Genomic DNA, 19,863 nt, shown 5'->3' on the forward strand with positions numbered 1-19,863 from the left:
GGATTCTACCTTCTATTTATCAGCCTCCCAAACTACATATGAAATAGCAGTGCCATTTATCTCTCTGTGAGCGGCGTCACCCGTTCTCAAATCACGAAGAACCTTGGAAGCTGCTCCTAGCTGTACACATTGCATGCTATGAACTCTACCCCAGACGTATACATTGTGCGTTACCATGACAGAGTATCATTACGAAACACACTGTGTACCTCCAGGGCGTGTCAATGTCTGCGTCTTTGCAGATACGCGCCTCCATGTATGCAGCAACCACGGTATAGCCCGGATGCATTTGCGCCACTACTCCTACATTCAACTTAAAGACTATCAAAAATCTGGCCGATATCCAGCGCGATGAATCGTCAGCCCATCTGATGTCAATGTGAGCCCCACTCCAAGATGGACGGGACCTCTTCCCGGACCGCGCACCAAGTTGACTTTTCCCTCACCGGACAATGGAGCCCGGAGACTTCACAGTACTTTGACTTTACGTTCATGGCCTACAAAACGTATTGAAGTGCTACTGGCTTCATCATGAACACAGAGAGTGGGAGATATCAAGCCAACGTATACGTCCAGCTGAGCAGATTTGCTAGAGATCTTGACACCAGTTCGGCTATTCTAAGAGGTACATCCTTGAACTTACCGCGATCCAGTCTTTTCGCGTGTTACTATTAAGATACAGCATGCAAATGATGAGTCGTGACAAGAGAACATTGCTCCAAGACATGTTGAGCAGCCTGCAATGAAGTAGAGGCTTGAGGTATCCGACACGCTTTTACCGACACTTCCTCAATCCAAACGTACGCTGAGGTAAGCCAGGCTCTGCTTTGATTAATCCTACAAGACATGATAAGCCTACGTATGCGGCAAATATGTAGGCTGCTTTGCATCTATTGAGCGCGTCCTTCGCTTCGGGCGTGGTGTATAGGGCTTGCAGCCGCCTCTACTACTGACACAACTAGTACCGCAAGGCGCCACTTGAATTTCACCCATTCGGCTTCAATGCCGCTGAGAGTCGACTCCATTGCCGCTACGAGTCGAGACAAAGCCAACCGCTTAAGGAAACACAGGTCCACAGCCAGTGTTCCAACGAAGTGACGGACTAAAAACCGCCTTCGGGAAGTAAAGAGGGATTGTGTTTGATGTGATTGTCTTTCGACATGATCGTCTTTAACATGAACTCTTGGAGCGCACGTGCCAAAAAGCAACTGCTCCCCCTTTGTCGGCTTGAATGCCCCTTAGGTGCGTTTCATCGGATCTTCCAGCTTGCTGGTGGCTCGAGGAAGAGATTCTTGTTGTAGTCTCCCGAGTTGCACATGAGCCGTCATGCTTGTGCCAAAGTCCTCTTGTAGTCTCCTCGCTTCGACAGTTCTTATCAGACTTCGCGCCCTGTTCCAGTTCCGCTGTAGCTACCTGGGTGCAGTACAGGTCGCCGTTCTTGCGTCTGGATCTTGTTGTAGTCCCCTCGCTCGACCGGTTCGAGCAGGGTGTTGTAAGCTGTCGTAGCTGCCTAGGTCGAGCATGAGCCATCTTGCTTGCGCTGAAGTGCTCCCGAGTCCTCTCGCCCGCGAACGTTGAGCATCTCATAAGCTGTTGTGGCTACCTGGGAGCAGTACAAGTCGCCGTACTTGCGCCTGGATCTCGTTGTAGTCCCCTCGCTTGACCGGCTCGAGCAGGGTTTGGTAGGCTGTCGTAGCTTATTTCAGATTTGTAGCTGTCTGGGTGCAGTAGAAGCCGCCGTATTTTGTCCGGGGGTCTGTTGTAGTCCTCTCGCTTGACTGGTTTGGGTAGGGTGTTGTAAGCTGCCGTAGCTACTTTGGGTCCTGTTGTAGCTGCCTGAGTGCAGTATAAGCCGCCGTGCTAGCTCCGGAGGTCTATTGTAGTACCCTCGCCCGACCGAGCTGAGTAGGGGTTTGTACGTTGTCGCGACTTGAAGGTACAGTGCGTGGGTGCACTTGGTCAGATTTCCGGCGTGCGTCTTGTCGAGCAGAACTTCCCGCGCTGTTGTCGCTAGCTTAAGGGGCCCGCTGCTATTTGCGCGATTCCCACCATTCCCCGCTTGATCTTTCTAGTCGGTCGAGCGATGTAATGTTCTAGTATGGACAGTGATCTGGTATTTCGCGTGTCGGCAGGTTCTATGAGCGTAGTAGTCCAGGAATTGGTGGGAATAGAGGTTGACATCGCGTTGTTTAATGCATATATTGGCCATGGAGTCCGCATTAGAGCCACATTGTTACAGCGTTATGGTGACTACATAGGTTTCGAGGTATATCTGTCGTCACTTTACTCATCCTTGAATCTTTTTGTCGTCGGACAGCGTCACCTCGGATGGGTGATACAACAAGAACCTAGGTATGCGTGCACCTCAGGGAAACGACCTCGGGAGCTTCATGTAAGCAAAGCATTGAGATTCGATCTGACTCTAGCGAAATAGCGATCAATCACCTGACAAATGTAACGCATCGTATACGTTGAGCCTTCGCCGATGGTGTCATTCGTTGGCGCCGACATCGCCATTGATGCAGGCACCGCGCATGGCGGGGTTGGACTTGTGCGTGCGGCGGGGCAGGACGAACGCAATTGCATTCAATGAAACACAAATGCCTTCGCAGTGTGTTTCCGTTCGTAGACAATCGTCAATCAGACTACGGCGACGCCAATGCTAATCATGCAGCGGCCTAGTCGACGCGTGCAGGCGATCCGGAATTTGACAGGGCGAGACGCGGTCCCTTGACTCAACTGCGATCCCGGAGTCATCACAACATTTTTCCCCACGGGGACCATTACTTCACATCGCCTTTGGGACATACACGACAGCCGTCACCAATTACACTTTTCTAATTTGCATTTCGCTAGATCGTTGATTGGTATTACACATAATGTCCTCCCACACATCATCGCAGCGGTACCTGAGTACCCGAGGAGGATCCTATGACGTGAGAGCGACCCGGCGAGGATGCGCTCAGACGGTTGCTAACAAGGCATAGTTCTCTTTCGAGGAAGTCGTCCTCAAGGGTCTCGCTTCAGACGGTGGCCTCTTCATCCCCGAGGAAATCCCCACGCTGCCCGACGACTGGGCGTCCAAGTGGAAGAACCTCTCCTTCGCAGACCTCGCCTTTGAGATCTTCTCCCTCTATATCTCCCCGTCCGAGATCCCGGCCGCAGACCTGAAGGACATCATCCACCGCAGCTACTCCACATTCCGCGCACAAGACGTCGTACCCACCGTCACGCTCGACAAGGAAAAGAACATACATTTGCTGGAATTGTTCCACGGGCCTACATTCGCCTTCAAGGATGTCGCGCTGCAATTCCTCGGCAACCTTTTCGAGTACTTCCTCGTGCGCAAGAACCAGGGCAAGACCGGACGCGACAGGGAGCATTTGACCGTCATTGGCGCGACAAGTGGTGATACCGGCTCAGCAGCCATCTACGGCCTGCGCGGAAAGAAGGATGTGTCGGTCTTCATCATGCACCCACATGGCAAGGTCAGCCCGATCCAGGAAGCGCAGATGACAACCGTCATGGACGCCAACGTTCACAACTTGGCTGTAGACGGCACATTCGACGACTGCCAGGTATGCACATTTAGTAGTAGTAGTGGTAGACACAACTAACGCGCCCAGGACTTTGTTAAAGCCCTCTTCGCAGACCCCGAGATCAACAAGACGCACCGCCTCGCCGCTGTCAACTCGATCAACTGGGCTCGAATCCTCGCACAGATCACCTACTTCTTCTACTCGTACTTCGACCTCATCAAGCAGGAGTCCTTCCTCCCCGCCTCCACCGTCCGATTCGTCGTACCCACGGGCAACTTTGGCGACATCCTCGCCGGCTTTTTCGCGAAGCGCATGGGCCTACCAGCCGAGAAGCTGGTCATAGCCACGAACGCGAACGACATTCTACACCGCTTCTGGGAGACTGGAAAGTACGAGAAGAACCCCGTACATGGAAAGCAGGCTGAGGGCGGTATCCCTGAGGATGGCGCCAAGGCGCACGAGAGTGGAGTCAAGGAGACGCTGAGCCCAGCCATGGACATCCTCGTCTCGTCCAACTTCGAGCGGTTGCTCTGGTTCCTGTCATACGACGTGTACAGTTCAAACTCAGACGCCGTATCGCAACGAAGGAGCCAAGCCGGCGACCACGTACGGAATTGGCTCAACGACCTGAAGACGAACGGTGGTTTCGCTGTCGACAAGCAGATCCTCGAAGCAGCACAGTCCGACTTCGCCTCATATCGCGTCAGCGACGAGGAGACCCTGGAGATGATCAAATACGTCTTCAACGCAGAGTCATCGAAGAGCTACGTCCTCGACCCACACTCCGCCATCGGTATCGCAGCAGCCCTCCGCTCAGCTGAGGTATCCAAGCCTCCCTCCACACATCACATTGCGCTCGCAACAGCGCATCCAGCCAAGTTCGCGAACGCGGTCGAACTCGCGCTGCCAGAGCAGAAGGAGTACTTCCAAGAAAAGGTACTGCCAGTCGAGTTCAAGGGTCTCGAGGACAAGCCGCGCAGAGTCAGCCATGTCAAAAGATCAGAAGGCTGGCAAGGCGTACGCAAGGTCGTCATTGCAGAAGTAGAGGCAGAACGACAAGCTGCGGAAAGCGGTGCACAGTAGATGGTAGATGAGCTGGGAATAGAAAGGCTTTGTTCACGTACCTCTGCATAGACCAGAAATGGTAGTTCGCCTCAAAATAGATCTCAATTATATTGTTTATTGCTCTGGTCTTCACTCAACCGCATATCTCCATGTTTGAAGTAAGGACTTTCCCCTCCTTTCCGCAGCTTGTCGTTCTGCCTCTACTTCTGCAATGACGACCTTGCGTACGCCTTGCCAGCCTTCTAATGCTGAGCTTTTCCACACCAGCAACCCTTGTCTTGCAATGGGAGTCATGTTGCGTTATATAGACAGAACATTTCAACATCACTTCATCTCCTCTCCTCCATCCGCGTCCCTTTCCCTAACCACTTCACTCTCAAACTCCAACCCAGCCCTCTTTCTCACCACCCCAAAAACAGCACTACTATCACACCTCCTCCCCCTCTCATCCCCATAAACCCTCGCCTCCTCCGCAGCCTCAAGATACATCTCGCCAATCCCCAACCTCATCCCATTCTCCCTCGCAAGACTAACCCCATGACCCACATCCTTGATCCCCAGCTCCAACCCCGAAGACGGCGCCTGTCCCTCGGGCGGAAAGTAACTCCCGCTCGTTAACCGCTTCGAAACGCCGTGTGCGTAGCTACCGAAGTTTTCTCCAATCAAGGTTTCGAGGACGGTGGAGTCAAGACCGGTTTTAGAAGCCAACACGTGGGCTTCGCTGAGGAGAAGCATAAGACCTGCGGTTACGAAGTTGCTTGTTGTTTTCAGCAACAGCGCCTGAGATGGTTCTTCACCCACTCTAATTACCGCGCGCGCGATGACGTTTTCCAGGAAAGGCAGGATGGGGGTGATGGCAGATGGAGGCCCCGCAATGGCCATTAGCAGTCGTCCGGCTTGGGCGAGGGGTGTGGCGCCGAAGACGGGGGCGGCGATGTAGGATGTACCGGTAGAGGTGAACTGCGCTGTCATAGTTGATGTGGTGGAGGGGTGGACGGTTGTTGTGTCGATTATGGTTTTGGTGGGTAGGGGGCCGCTGGAGAGGATTGTGGAAGTTATGGTTTGGAGGGCTGTGTCGTCGCTGACCTTTGAGTTATCAGTTTCGATATCTTTACTGGGTATTTGATGAAGACGGGCTCACGGAAATGAATATCACATCGCAGTTTTGAACCAAGTCTGCGATTGATGAATAGGGCGTGCCTCCGATGTCTTTTAGGCTGTCACCTCGTGAGAGAGTTCGGTTCCAGTACTTGAGTGATGGTAGGTTGCGCTGTGTGAGGTGTTTCTGGATATTTGTCGCCATGGCTAGACCCATTGATCCTAGGCCTATCCATCCCAGGCGGAGAGGTTGCGTAGGCATGTTGACCGGGTGTAATAACGCGTGTTTTGCGTTGGGTTGAAAGACGGTGGATTTGAATGCTACACTTATCCCCAAGGTGAGGTGACTCAACTTGAAAACGTAGGTATGAGTATACATGCACACGAATCGGGTATGCAGTACACTAGTGTGTATTAGGCAAGCGACTATCTGATATAAGCGGATATTCAAGGAAGATTGTAGCCATGGGTAGAACTCACAGCCTCGCTCCATCTTGGTATACCAAGTAGGGATACCTTGTGTAAGGCAAGCAAAGGTAGAAATACGACAAGACCAGCTGGATTGCACGCTGTCAGTGTAGCTTGTAACACGAGCTCAATACCGAATGATACCGTTCCTTGTATTTTGTCAATAATATAAATAATACAAGTGATGCATGGAGGACCCCAAACTCCTGGCTATGCTGATGGTCGTAGATGAAAATGAACCAATCTCCAATAGTTCTTCTTGTACATCTCGGGACCATACTGTGACGGTAATCCACCATATCCTACTCCCCTCGCATTCCTTGGATCCAAGCTGTCACTTTGGAGGCCGAGCGCTGCAATAGCACTGTCTTCAGAGGCAACCTATCTCCAGAAGTCTACTCTTCGTCCTCATCATCGTCAACCACACGTCTCCGCTTCGTCCGGCTGACAACCACCTCATCATCGTCGTCATCGTCGGCAGCAACACCACCCCGTGCTCGCTTGGGACTCGCCGCAATACCCTCATCTGGATCATCGTCGTCGTCCACGATCTCCGGCTCCTCGTCACTAGCGGCGATGAAGTCATCCTCCTCGTCGTAGTCGTCTTCGCGATTCCTTCTTGGGCCACCATAGTCCTCGTCGTCACTCCAGTCACGCCGTAAGCCACCCTTCTGCGCGTTCTTCTTCCGAGCCGGGCGGTCTTCCAATCCGTCAATGTCGAGACCTCCTGAAGCGCGACCGCCGGTGCGGCCCATGGTGCGGTTTGCGCGTTCTGCCTGGCGCGCTTCGTGCTTCTCGCGGGCGCGCAATTGCCTCTGCTTCTCCTTGAATGTAGCCTCTTCGCGTTGTCGGCGGAGCTCGGGGTCTTCGTCCACGTTGATGAAGGATATGGCTTGGTCGGCATCGTCTCGGCCCTTTGCCGCGACCTTGGCAAGGTCGTTTTGCAGCTTTTCCAGCGCGGCGTCTTTCGTGTTCGATGTCGGTACGACGTTGAGGGATGCCGTGAGCTTGTTCGTGACGCGCATAACGTTCGCTTCTTCGTACGGCGCAACCAGGTATGTGTAGCTCTCCTTCTTCGCGCTTGTCTTGCCATTCTTCTCGTCTCTGACAGCCGTTGGTGTGGGAATCTTGGGGTTGACTTGCGGTGGGGCTAGGGTGTTCGCATCGATGTCGTACTGGGTTGTAGGGTCGGTCGCAAGCTGAAGGGTTAGGGAGCCGTCTGACCACCTGAGAATCCGAGCATTGGACTGTAGGACGGCGTTATTCGAGGGTGAGCGTCGCCATCGGACCGTGGTCATGGCGGTGTTGTAGGCTGAGAAGTGCTCAGACGCGGCGAGCTTGGAGTGGTGGTCTGTAGTCGGCGGCTGGAAGGTCTTGTGATCGAATGCTTTATCTTCGAAGGATAAGAAGCGCGGGACTTTCAGAAGGTAAAGCTCGTTGTCGGTGGGCTCGGGAACGGGGTGTCGCGCCAGGTCGGCGTCCATGTATGCAAATGTCTGCTGCTCGACCTCCTCTACAGCTTCTGGTGCCCTGACGCGATCCGTCCGGCCCTCGTCGTCGCCCGAATCGAGCTCTGCATCATCAAGCTTCCGGTGCTCACTAAACACGTCAGTCTGATACTGGTACTGAGTTTCTCGCGACCTACGCTGGCGCATCTTCACCTGCATCCCCGTCTCCGTCGCCAAACAGGTCATCTTCATCATCCTCGAGACCGTTGTCCTCCACAGTGTTTAGCGGTGTGCCCTCGTCGGCATTCCCAGCAGGAGTTGCCTGGCCATTGACTTCTTCGTCGGAGAGCTGGCCCGCGTCGGACATGGTCGCGGTTGGTGGTTTGCTGGTGCTTCTGTTGGTACCGTATCCAGACTCTTCAAGACAGCGACGCGACCGTAGACCTAGAGTTGCGAGTAAATTGACGAGATAGATGCGGTAAAGGTACGCGCACCGATTGATGGCCGCGATGAACAAAGTTGCGACCAGTAACCCATGAGAATCGCGCTATCCCAATCCATCCTAGCGTGCCGCCCCTTCTCGATGCAGCCCTTAGGAGAGTGGGCCCAAAAAGCGTGCCCGCTCGAGACGTATCACCAACATCCTCCCCCTCAATCCTCTTGCATACCTTCATAAGCCGGCCTCTCTAGGTGCATTGGACGTATCCGCCCCGTACCCCCCACACTAAATTCCACGAATCCGCAAATCATGGCCTCTTTTTTCGCAAACGTGTAAGTTGCTTGGCACATGCTCCCCTTCCTCAAATGCTCGCGCCTCCCACCCCCAGTCCACGGCCTGAAACATTCAGGCATTTGCTGCATGTCGTCTCACGATTTCACTTTCTGATATGCACCACTTTTCGGCATCTCCCTGCCGTCTTATTGTGTTATAACTTGCGTCCGTCGGAGCCTGAAGTTGTCTTTTCCTCATTCTAACAACTTCACCGATAGTCGCCAAGGATTGGCTGGTCGATCCAACAAGGGCCAACAGCAGCAGGGCAAAGGTGGCTCCGCGTCGCCAACCACTCCATACTCGGCTTCACCAACAAACCAACAACCTCCAGGCCAACCGCCTATGCCCCATTCTCCCGCTCTATCCTCTGCTATGTCGTTCGAAAGCCAAGGTGCTCCGTCGGATGGGTCCGTGCCGTCTGGCTCCCGCAGACCGCCTTTCTTCTTCCGCGAAGAGTACTCCAACTTGATCGTCAAGGGTAACTTTATGACTTTGGCTGCGAAGCCGAAGCTAGTCGAAGAGGGCGAATGGCTCGCACATCAAGGTATGTTTATACTTTCCAATGCCCCGATATCGCTAAGCATGTGACCAGTTGTCGAGCAGTACAGGCTACTCGAGCAAATGATTGAAATCATCAAGGTAACAGACGACCGGACAGGCAAGCCTGTCTGCAACCCAGATACCTGCCCTACCATGTCTGCCAGCGGTCACACATACACCTGGCTGGATAACAACAAGAAGCCCATCAAGATCCCCGCAATCCAGTACATCAACCTCGTACAAAAGTGGATCGTGGGCAAGATCAATGACCCAAACATCTTCCCCACAGACACCACAGCCATCTCTATCGGAGCATCAACCTACGCTTCTGGTTCCATGACACCAACCTCAACGCCACAGCCTCTCGGACCCACTAGCTCCAATGCCCCCATGTCTCAACTCGCCGGGCGCGAGTGGCTCGGCAAGTCGTCTGGTTTCCCTGAGACATTTGAAGGAGACATCAAGAGTATCTACCGCCAGATGATGCGATGCTATGCACACATCTACCATGGCCACTGGCTGGACCCGTTCTGGAACGTGAGTGCGTACAAGGAGCTCAACACGTGCTTCATCCATTTCATCAACGTCGGCAAGCTGTTCAACTTGATCGGCGACAAGGAAATCGAGCCCATGCAGCCGCTGGTCGACCTCTGGGCTGAGAAGGGTCTGCTTCCGCCTATCACGGCTGCCAAGGAGGCAGGTGGGCAGCAGGCTGCACCCGCGTCTTGAGCGACAAGAGTATTCCACTTGAGTAACGAAATGGGCGCCATTTGAAATGGAACACCACATCAGCAAGCTATCAACATTTATCGCCTTGCATGGGTAGCGTGAGGGGTCTGGGAGGGGTTGATTGGCGTTCTGGCATGTATTACGATTTGCGCAATGTAGCCTACATGTGAATAGAGCAATGAACAGTTCTGAACAACTTCTCGGGTCACCACACACATGCAGTCAAGACAGCAGCTAGTAAGAAGAGACTCAAATTTGATAGTACCACGTAAAGTAACCAGAGAACTGATTTCCCAACGATCCCAGAAACGAAATGTCATAGTACTTCACACAAACTCCAATGGCGAAAAGAGAAGAGAAACCATGTGTCTCCGCTCCACCATCCGATCTGATATTTGACACCGATGCAAATACATTTCATGGGTCCGTGGTTTTGTAGAGATGCGTCATGGCTGGGCTCTGCCACAACGATGGGGCGTGCGTTCGTTATAAGAGGTCTGTGCTAGCAGACGGTTGGCATTTTCGTGACTCGCTATGTGATGGTTCGCGCTCGCCGAACTTAGTTGTGACCGGCCTTGCGGAGAGAGTTGCTCAACCACTCGAGACCCTCGTAGAGACCGTCACCGGAGGTAGCGCAAGTCGACTGGATGTACTGCAGGGGGTTAGCTGACAGGCGTTTGAAGCAGGGGGGACCCGGAACATACCCAGGCACGTTGTCGGAGGCTGTGAAGACCAAGCTTGTCGGTGATCTCAGCGGCGTTCATGGCGTTCTGACGCATTGTTAGTCGTTTGGACATTTGTGTTCACGGCTCTTGAAACCTACAGGCAAATCCTGCTTGTTGGCAAAGACAAGGAGGAGAGCGTCCCGCAGCTCGTCCTCGTTCAGCATGCGCTGGAGCTCCTCACGCGCCTCAACAACACGGTCGCGATCGTTGCTGTCAACGACGAAGATGATACCCTGGGTGTTCTGGAAGTAATGCCTCCATAGAGGACGGATCTTGTCCTGACCGCCGACATCCCACACGGTGAACTGAATGTTCTTGTACTCGACGGTCTCGACGTTGAAACCTGTAGGTCGAAGAATCAGCGCATTGTCCTGATTGAGCTCATGCTGCACATCGCGACGTACCAATGGTGGGGATAGTGGTGACGATTTCACCGAGCTTGAGCTTGTAGAGAATGGTGGTCTTTCCGGCAGCGTCAAGACCGACCATGAGAATGCGCATCTCCTTCTTTCCCCATAGCTTATCGAACAGCTTCGAAAATGTGAGACCCATGATTGCGGTGGGTGTGTGGTGTGTAGGACGGGTGAGTTGGGAGGCGGTGTATAGACTCTCGAACCTGCGACACTATTTGTCAGAAGAGGGTTGAGGAGAGTATCGTGGCCTTATCGGCTGGTATTGAGCACGGTGACGGGAGTCGCATGGCCGGCGCAGCCATGTTGAGCGCCCGTTGCGGAGTCGACTCGAGGCCACGAGGGAGCTGGCCAGGCGCCGGCTACGGGTTGGGCAAAGCAAACGCAGAAAAAACAATGCAGCGGCGATTGACTTACGGACAGGTTCAAGAGAGTCGGTGGTATTCGGGGATGGGGCGGGTGGATGTGATGTACTCTAAACGATGCACTGGAAGGGCTGCGTTGAAGAGATGTGGTGGAAAGCGCGGCGAAGTCTGGGCACTGTTCGTAAGCTGGCAAGTGCCACAGACACGTGACAAGGGCGGCGATCGCTTATCGTCGTTTTGTTGAAGGAGTTGCGGTGAGAGGCTTCTTGCTTGCAGCTATTCCTTTACTTGGAACGCTTCTTATGATCGCTACTAAGAACTTGACACGTTTTGGCTCTCCTGAAGGCCGGATGTGGAACCCCAAGGCACCCATTTATGTTCGGTTGGGCGATCAGCTGCCCCGGGATTGCGTGAGCTCCAGACCCACACCTATCCGCACTACTGACTGGGCAACCGCTGTATACTGACGTCTGACCAACGCGACGTGTAGTTCGTAAGATATTCTGGGTCGCATTGATCAATGCGCATGCGATTGTCTCCCAGGGTGACCGAGGGACGCGGACACCCAGAACACCTTGAAGTCGCGCAACGGGACGGTATGGTTCAACCACTTCAGTAAGTCGAGGCACATCCTCCTGATTTAGGCATCAATACTTGCAAGAGAACAACATCACATCATCGAGTGGACACGTGGTTATTGCAAGACAGCATTGACATTGATGTCGTATCAGCTAATCTCGCCGTATCCTCGTCATCCGCACCTGTCTTCTGCTCCGGTCGTTCATCTAGCTTGTCGCTCGAGTATCTCGACTACACTGACTCCATCCGCGAACCTAGACTTCGGTGGCCATGGCTCCGGCAGCCCGGATGATGGTACGGAAGCACATCGAGACACTTGCAATCCAAAGGCCACTGCGAACAAGTGTAGGCGCCTGAGTCGAAGTGGTGATGTAGGCGGCGGTGTAGGCGACCCTGACAGCTAGGAACGAAGCGCTGAACGAAGCGAGCTCGCCCTGCGGCAGGCCAGCCATGTTACCGAGGATGACGGCGCCCATGAAGAGAGGAAGGTTCTGTTACTCTTAGTTCGACGGACGTTACAACAAGAGTCGATCAAATCTCACCTCCATCCCGTTGGCGTGACAGGCCTCCATACGTTCGTACTTGGCGTAGGTCTCAGCAGGCAGGCGCTTCTTGAGCTCGGCCTTCATGTCGTTGGAGCGTGGGCTTCGGTTGTCCCACTCGAGGAGATTGCCTCGAGTAGCGACACTCACAGCGAGAGCGTGAGGAAGGAATGAGACTAACCATCGAGAAACTAGGTTAAAATACCGATCGAATGTAATCTCTCACCGGACAGCTTGTACCTACGGATGAGGTAGGCTGGAATCGCCAAGACTGAGGCGTTGTAGCCGTCGAGAAAGGAAGGCATGTTGTTCTTGCGAGTGTCTGGCTGTTGCTAAGGTGTCGTGTGTTGGTAGAGGGAGAAGGAAGCTCTGTTGTGAGCGAGGAGCTTTATTCGTCTTGTGGGGCTGTATTCCGCGGTGACTGCCTTAAGAAGTGAGTACCAGGTGAAGTGAGGGTCGCTAGCACGGGTGCTCTTTCCTCGCGAGGACATGTTCTACGGCCCGCGGTGACACCGCTACGTGAATGTGGAAGTCGCGCAGTCACTGACAACAGCGCTACACCTCATACAAGGAAAAGATTGAACAGGCCTGCAGCCTACATTAACATAGAAACATGCAAATCAGATAACCTCGGGTCTACGCTCCAGGGTCTTCAGCTTTCTCCATGAATGAGGTGGCCAGGTCAGATCGTGGAGACATCACGCGCTCAACCTCAGGTGTCTACAGGGCCACAGGGTGTACGAAAAAGACCCTGCAAGGGTCTCAGGACTTATGGAGGAGGCAAGCGAATTGATCCTTGGTATTCGGCAGGCTACCTCTACAGCTCGCTGACTGTCACTGCGGGGCGTGATGTATGCCCCACCTTCAGGGCTGTCACCATACGCATCGCCCCCTCCGTACAATTTTCCCTCCACGCTATACCTTCATCTAGCGATTGCATCCGTGTTCAATACATTGCGCAAACATACGATACGTTACGATTGTTCGGAAAGACCGCCTCAACGATACCAAGCCTTGTTCAGCCGATTAACATGGACGTTACGAAAAGAGCTCCTCGAGAAGTTTGTGCCGTATGCTGGGGAGTTTGCGGATTCGCATCAAGCAGAGAGAATCTTGAGATGGCCAAAAGTCTAGAGGGTCTCACTTCATTTTGTCAGGCGCGAGACTTACTTGCAGCATCAGCCCAATGTGAAATGTGTGACTATCTGCTCAACGACGCCAAAAAGGACAACAGTCGTTTCGATCTAGATGCAAGAATCGCCATCAACATACGGTTTTTTAACTTCGCAGGAGTAGAGAGTTTCAAAGGTTCTGTCGATAATCTAAGGATTTTTACAAAGGTAGAGGGGCAAGATTCACGTTGGTTGGTAGACCCAAACTGGTCGGATGAATTGGGGTTTATTACATGGTCCGTTCTGGCTCACCGTGGTTCGTATCCCGCCCGCAACCATGACTTAGCATCAACTAACGTTGTTTGCGATGTTCAGATGATCCTGCGGCAGCAGAGATTAAATGTTCTCCAGTCAATCACGACGTCAGCTCTAGCACCAAGCAAGCGAAATCATGGATTGAAGAGTGCAAGCAGCTTCACAAGCACTGTCCCGAACCCGCTATTCCTCTATTACCCACAAGAGTTTTAGATATCAGCGAACAAGCTATTCGACTGCATATTTCCAACGGCGAACGGCGCCATTACTGTGCTCTAAGCTATTGTTGGGGTGGTCCACAACCGGTACGGACGTTGGCCGAAAACATAGAAAGCCACAGAACCGGCATCCAAATCTCAGCTCTACCACAAACTATACAGGATGCAGCATCTTATACGCGGACCTTGGGGGTTAAGTATCTGTGGATTGATTCGCTCTGTATCGTGCAGGACAGCGTAGATGACAAGCGTCAAGAAATTGCGAGGATGGCAAGCATTTATCAAAATGCATTTGTCACCATTGCAGCTACGAACGCATCAAGATGTGTAGACGGCTTTCTATCCAAAAGACGCAGACCGAGTTATGAAACTTTTGTCGGAGATCTTCCCTGGAGCTGTCTCGATGGTAAGCTTGGGAAGGTGTCCTTGCACCGTCAATTTTCTGGAAAACTACGGCAGGAGCCACTCGACAGAAGAGCATGGGCCCTGCAAGAATATGTACTTTCACCACGCGTACTGTCTTTCTCCTCACAACAGCTAGTGTGGGAGTGTCAAACCGTCAGATACACCGATGGAGGAAACCCTGAGTCACAGGGACTCTTTGAGATGGGCAAATCCAGAACAGAACCATCCATGTTATCACCCTTGACAGCTGCAATAGTTTCAAAGTCTCCGCGCAGTATCTCCGCGCATGAAGTATGGGGAAACGTCGTGAAAAACTTTACTCGGAGGGAAATGACTGAAGAAGGCGACAAGCTTCTGGCAATATCCGGCATTGCCCAGCAACTCCATCTCATTACGGGAGACGAATACTTAGCTGGGTTGTGGAAATCGTCTCTAATGTCCGAGTTGATGTGGTCCCACGACTTGAAGTTCGACATTGCCAATAGTCCCCAACCCGCTAGACGACCCGAGACATATCGTGCGCCATCATGGTCATGGGCTTCTGTTGACGGAGCTATCGAATTTTGTGGGTCACTGTACGGACTAAAGCCAGTATCAGAAGTCGTGCAGTGTGAGGTCCTCTTGGCAAACTCGAGCAAGCCATTTGGGGCTGTCATTGATGGTCGCTTGGTGATACGAGGGCCGTTACGTTCGCTGGAAATAGACGAAGCTCTCCAGTACTTCGATCTGGGCCCTACCAAATTTGGATGGGCAAAAGTACCCAGAATGATCCTAGACGGGAACGAAGTTTTGCCAGTCTCCAGTGCAGTCTCGCTGCCGGACAGTATTTCAGGTGATGCTCAAGTTGATCAGCGCATATGGTTACTGGAGACGGGTCGCTACAACGCATATCCTTGCGGCTTTGTCCTTCGCCAGGCTTCTCAGAAAAATCATCGATCATTCCGTCGCATTGGCTGGTTTGATACTAGATCGCCATCGTTTGACGCAACATGGTGGGCCCGCGTAACTTCTATAGAAACAATCACGATAGTTTGAAGAAGATTAGGAGCCACTTCAGCTCGAAGGGATGGGAGGATACGCGAATGCGAACGCACGCTTGATATCCCAAACTCCGAGACGCCCGAAGACTGCTCCATGTATGTACTATAAGATGGCTACATATCATTCAACACTCCTTCAGCAAAGCTTCCAATTCCTTCTAGAAGTCGGCAGGTGGTAGAGTATCTTCACACCTATAACGCACCAGACAGCCTGTCGGCCCACCGACGCACTCCTGATACGGCTCACATTCTGCGCACGGCGGTTCGAAAGCCCTACAATACTCTGGGTTGGTACACGTAACGCCCCGACAATCTGTAGCCTGCGGCCTCAATCCCGTCTTGTCCTTTGGCTTCGAGACCATCGTGCTCGGATCGAGAGGGACAACGAAGTCAGGAACAGTCAACAGTTGAGTTTCATCCGTGACTGCACGTCCATCGACGCCGGTCCATGTATCGCGCTCATCAGGGTACTTCCAGGCGACGAACTCTTCGACGTGATGGGCGGAGAGTTGAATGTAGTCAACTACTTCGGTACGAGCGATGTTGAGTCGGCGCAGAACTCCGTCATATCCTAGCACACGGACGCCATCCTCACTCTTAAGTATCATGAGGGCATCGCGGAGGGACTGAGCATGTATATTAGAATCAATTATTTGCGCTGTACGTTTTGTGCAGACATACCATTCCGTCATCATACTTGGCAGGAAGACTTCGAATTCTTCCCATGAGTAGAAATGTCGCCGTTGCAGATAGGGCAGTTGAGAGCTTCATGGTAGCAGCAGACGATGCAGTGTTGTTAATTGATATGATGTAGAACTCTGGCTCGATAGATTGTATAGTTCTACATGGACGAAAGTCCCTGCTTTATAATCTTCAGCTTGACTCGTCGAGGTACTTGAGAATCAGCACACCCATGCTACATACCTACGTCGGCATCATCGTCATTGTTGGTAACCCGAACGGTCTGAGTAAGCGAAAACGGAGCGTTAATATAAAGTCACGTACACTGCGTCTCGCTTCTTGCTTTTCCCCTCTTCCCATCGACTGTGCCACGCCCAGGCAGCTCTACGCAGCAACGAACTCCCAATCACCAAGTATTCACCGTAAGCACTCCTTCCTCACTCCCTTGACATACTTGATCGCTAACACAGGCTATATCGTCTCTCAGCCTAAATTGCCTCATTTTAGGTCTCAACAGCAGATCGCGCATCATGTCGACACCACGTCCGGAGGTGCGACCAGATCAAGAAGTAGCGGGGAAACACGAAGACGATCCTGCCTCTTCAAGTCAAGCAGAGCCACAAGCTGCAGAGCATGACGATTTCAGTTCAGACGGTGCTGCCCCAGCTGACATAGAGGGTCAGCCAAGTGCAACGGATGAGCTCCGCGAGGTACTCAAATTGCTGAAGAGACCACCGCACGAAAATCACACCCGAGGTCTTTGCAACGACGGTGTTGTCAGATACATGGTCTGGTTGCCAACACCAGACGACGAAGTAACTCGCCAAGGCGTATACGATGCCCAGCCGTTATCTCCTAGGATGATCAAGCGGTGGCTTGACCGGAAGCCATGGAGCCAGGCAGTCGAGGATCGCTTCCGCGGAGTAGACGGGCGAAATGTTCCCCAAGAGTAAGCCGTACCTGGGTATCTCCATGCAGTATGCATTTTATTCGGTTTTGCTGATCGTCAATGTTGTGTAGACAATGGTTAAATCCGCCTCCAGGGGTGTTGCCGTTCCCGGGAACGCTTAATGAGCGCATGGCTGCGATTGAGCAGAACAAGTTAGAACGGAAGTTAGAACGGGAGGAACTCGAAGAGAAGATTGCGCGTGGAGAGATGGAAGCGCCTGCTCCTGGAAAGCATTGCACAAGTTGGGACGTGATAAGTGACTATAATCTTGATCCGCATTAGGTCGGCTGATGAGCTTAGGATCAGCTTCTGCTCGACGAAGAAGTGCGAGTGTTACGAGTTGTGCCTAGAAATTCAAAAGTTCCCCTGAGTCATTCGTTCCAGTTTTCGCCTACAGAAAAATACAATTGGGCAAGAAGCAGCATCTTTCTGAGGTCGTGTGTCAGCGCTGCCGTGGAAGTCCCAGTGACCCAAGCCCTCAAACGTTCAATGGATTCTAATCGTATTATCAGATAAGGACGCGCATAACGACAGTCGGAACGAATGTCTCGTAGTCTGCAAAGAAAATTAAGCAGTAGAAAGATGAGGCAGAAAAGTTTTGGTGAATGTCGGATGTGGTAGTGTCAAGAGCGACGACGTCACCACCCAGTGGATCGACTTGAGCAGCCGCAAGCTATGGTTCTTCGTGGGAGTGAGCGACTGACGAGACTCAAACATCCGGGGCGTGAAGAGAAGATAAGAAAACCAGGGAGGTATATGCTTTGCATGTCGGCGTCTTCGCGCCGGCCGACTCCCGCTCCGGGACCCACTTAGCGCAGGCAGATTCACTTCCAGATCGATCTGACAGGGTCTAGGACACCTTTTTTCGATGCAAGCAGATCTCCACCTTCAACATCAACGCCCATTTCATCTTGGCAGGCTTGTGGGTATCTAGGCGCCGACATAATGGTGTTGGAGGCTCGTAACGCTACCTTCCCTGGAGAGGCCTTAGCGCATACGAAATGACATCAGAGAACCTAAAACGGTGCGCAGGTGGCTGGGAGTCAAGACTAATCATTGAACGAAAGAGCACACGTACCTGGTTGTTGACGTGCGCGGCGGATGGAAAACGATACTTCCAGAATTAGTCTCAGACCTCGAAATCCCGGTACAACTGACTAGGTCCTTCGACGGCGTGGCGGAGAGTATACCGAAAGAAAAAGAATGGGGATCTCGCTGCGCGTTATGTCCTAACGGCGCTGTGGGTTCATTCCTGTGGGTTCAATTCCAGGAGAGCCTCCTGTAAGTATGACAACATCGCAACATAGCGCAGCAAGTTGAGTCAAGCGTCGGTGTCCTTGATGTGCGTTTTCGCGAGATGGCAATGGTGGACTTGGCTTTACGTAGCGAAGACTGGAGTCGTGCTTTGTATAAAGAGGAAGAGGCTCCCGGCTTGGAAAAAGCAGACACAGACACGAACAGCTTCAACCTCATCTTCTGAGCCTCTAGTCATTCCATCAATCTGCAGCAATCATGCCCAGCTCTTCGCAACAGCCTCTTCGCCAGTCTGGCATCTATCGTAACCTGCCCACCTTTGACTCAAGCGCAAAGGACCTCAAGGCCATAGTATGCGGAGCGACAGGAATCTCAGGCTTCAACACCATTCGCTCTCTCCTTGATACGCCCGACCGCTGGATCAAGATCTACGCCCTGTCTCGCTCGCCAATCTCCAAAGAGCTCCTCTCCTTCCTCACCGAAGAGCAGCGCGCCCGTCTACAGCACATCTCCATCGACCTAAGCTCCTCCAGTGATGAAATCGCCAAATCGCTCAAAGAAGCCGGAGCAGAAGCCGATTACATCTTCTACTACGCCTACCTCCCCCCTGGCAACGGGAAAAGCGACATGGACCCCAGTTCCGCCGAAGCCCTAATCGAAGCCAACGTGCCCCCCTTCAAGAACTTCCTCGGCTCCCTCCCCATCGCAAACATCAAGCCCAAACGCTTCCTCCTCCAGACCGGAGGAAAGAATTACGGCATGCACATCGGCCGTGGCCGCAACCCCATCGTCGAATCTGACCCCCAGCCCAAACATCTCAGCCCGAACTTCTACTACCACCAAGAAGACCTACTCTTCAAGTTTTGCGAAGAACACCCCGAGACAGATTGGAACATCGTCATGCCCGCGGCTGTCATCGGCGCCGTGCAAAGCGCAGCCATGAACACGTTTCTCGCATATGGCGTCTACGCCGCTGTCCAAGCACACAGGAAACAGCCTCTTCAGTACCCCTCAGACTTCCACAGCTGGCAATCCGGATACACGCATTCCACCGCGCGTCTCACGGGCTACCTGAGTGAATGGGCTGTGCTGGAGGACTCGGCCAAGAACCAGCGTTTCAACGCTCAGGACGGCGAGCTCATTAGCTGGGACCGTTTTTGGAACGAGCTTGGCCGTTGGTTCGGCGTCGACACCGTGCTTGGACCTGAGGAAGACGAGTCGAAATACGAGAGCAAGTACTTCGCTGGCGGTAAAGACTGCCCACTCGGCTACGGTCCACCCATCGAGCTCAAATTGGCACATTCGCTGTGTAAATGGGCGGAGGACCCTGCGGTGCCGCAGGCCTGGAAGGAGATGATGGAGCAGTCTGGTGGGCAGCTGACGGTCAACATCCCGGAGACGGACAAGCAGACGTTGGTTATGGCGGACTTTTCATTTACGTATCTGGGCACGTTGTCTGGGACCAAGGTGCGCAAGTTTGGGTTCAGTGGGTTTGTGGATACTATGGAGAGCGTGTTTGAGACGTATCAGGATATGGCGAAGCTGGGTATGTTGCCGCCCATGAAGGTTGATGCTGCGAGGGGGCTTGTGTAGGGGGTAGTTGGTGGCT

General features: G+C 52.9%; 6 protein-coding genes across 6 annotated transcripts; 3 read left to right on the top strand and 3 right to left on the bottom strand.

The window, feature by feature from the left end:
* Nucleotides 1–2,879: 2,879 nt before the first annotated feature.
* On the top strand, nt 2,880–4,622 carry J4E93_007738 (uncharacterized protein; the record flags this gene model as incomplete). Its single annotated transcript, XM_049345642.1, has 3 exons — nt 2,880–2,936; nt 2,988–3,578; nt 3,627–4,622. 3 exons carry the CDS (start codon nt 2,880–2,882, stop codon nt 4,620–4,622), a joined length of 1,644 nt encoding a protein of 547 aa, XP_049197169.1.
* Nucleotides 4,623–6,565: 1,943 nt separating this feature from the next.
* Nucleotides 6,566–7,985, bottom strand: J4E93_007739 (uncharacterized protein; the record flags this gene model as incomplete). Its single annotated transcript, XM_049345643.1, has 2 exons — nt 6,566–7,769; nt 7,816–7,985. The coding sequence occupies 2 exons, from the start codon at nt 7,983–7,985 to the stop codon at nt 6,566–6,568; spliced, it is 1,374 nt and encodes a 457-aa protein (XP_049197170.1).
* A 381-nt stretch (nt 7,986–8,366) lies between these two features.
* Nucleotides 8,367–9,659, top strand: J4E93_007740 (uncharacterized protein; the record flags this gene model as incomplete). Its single annotated transcript, XM_049345644.1, has 3 exons — nt 8,367–8,389; nt 8,609–8,934; nt 8,983–9,659. 3 exons carry the CDS (start codon nt 8,367–8,369, stop codon nt 9,657–9,659), a joined length of 1,026 nt encoding a protein of 341 aa, XP_049197171.1.
* Nucleotides 9,660–10,218: 559 nt separating this feature from the next.
* J4E93_007741 (uncharacterized protein) lies at nt 10,219–10,936 on the bottom strand (the record flags this gene model as incomplete). Its single annotated transcript, XM_049345645.1, has 4 exons — nt 10,219–10,311; nt 10,364–10,429; nt 10,483–10,727; nt 10,789–10,936. 4 exons carry the CDS (start codon nt 10,934–10,936, stop codon nt 10,219–10,221), a joined length of 552 nt encoding a protein of 183 aa, XP_049197172.1.
* A 1,056-nt stretch (nt 10,937–11,992) lies between these two features.
* Nucleotides 11,993–12,367, bottom strand: J4E93_007742 (uncharacterized protein; the record flags this gene model as incomplete). The annotated part of the gene is made up of 2 exons (XM_049345646.1): nt 11,993–12,229; nt 12,281–12,367. The coding sequence occupies 2 exons, from the start codon at nt 12,365–12,367 to the stop codon at nt 11,993–11,995; spliced, it is 324 nt and encodes a 107-aa protein (XP_049197173.1).
* Nucleotides 12,368–18,512: 6,145 nt separating this feature from the next.
* On the top strand, nt 18,513–19,847 carry J4E93_007743 (uncharacterized protein; the record flags this gene model as incomplete). Its single annotated transcript, XM_049345647.1, has 1 exon — nt 18,513–19,847. One exon carries the CDS (start codon nt 18,513–18,515, stop codon nt 19,845–19,847), a length of 1,335 nt encoding a protein of 444 aa, XP_049197174.1.
* Between the last annotated feature and the right edge of the window lie 16 nt (nt 19,848–19,863).

The sequence above is a fragment of the Alternaria ventricosa genome, assembly GCF_023758065.1.
Source record: "Alternaria ventricosa strain BMP 2768 chromosome Unknown scaffold_14, whole genome shotgun sequence".
In the NCBI taxonomy this organism is placed as follows: domain Eukaryota; kingdom Fungi; phylum Ascomycota; class Dothideomycetes; order Pleosporales; family Pleosporaceae; genus Alternaria; species Alternaria ventricosa.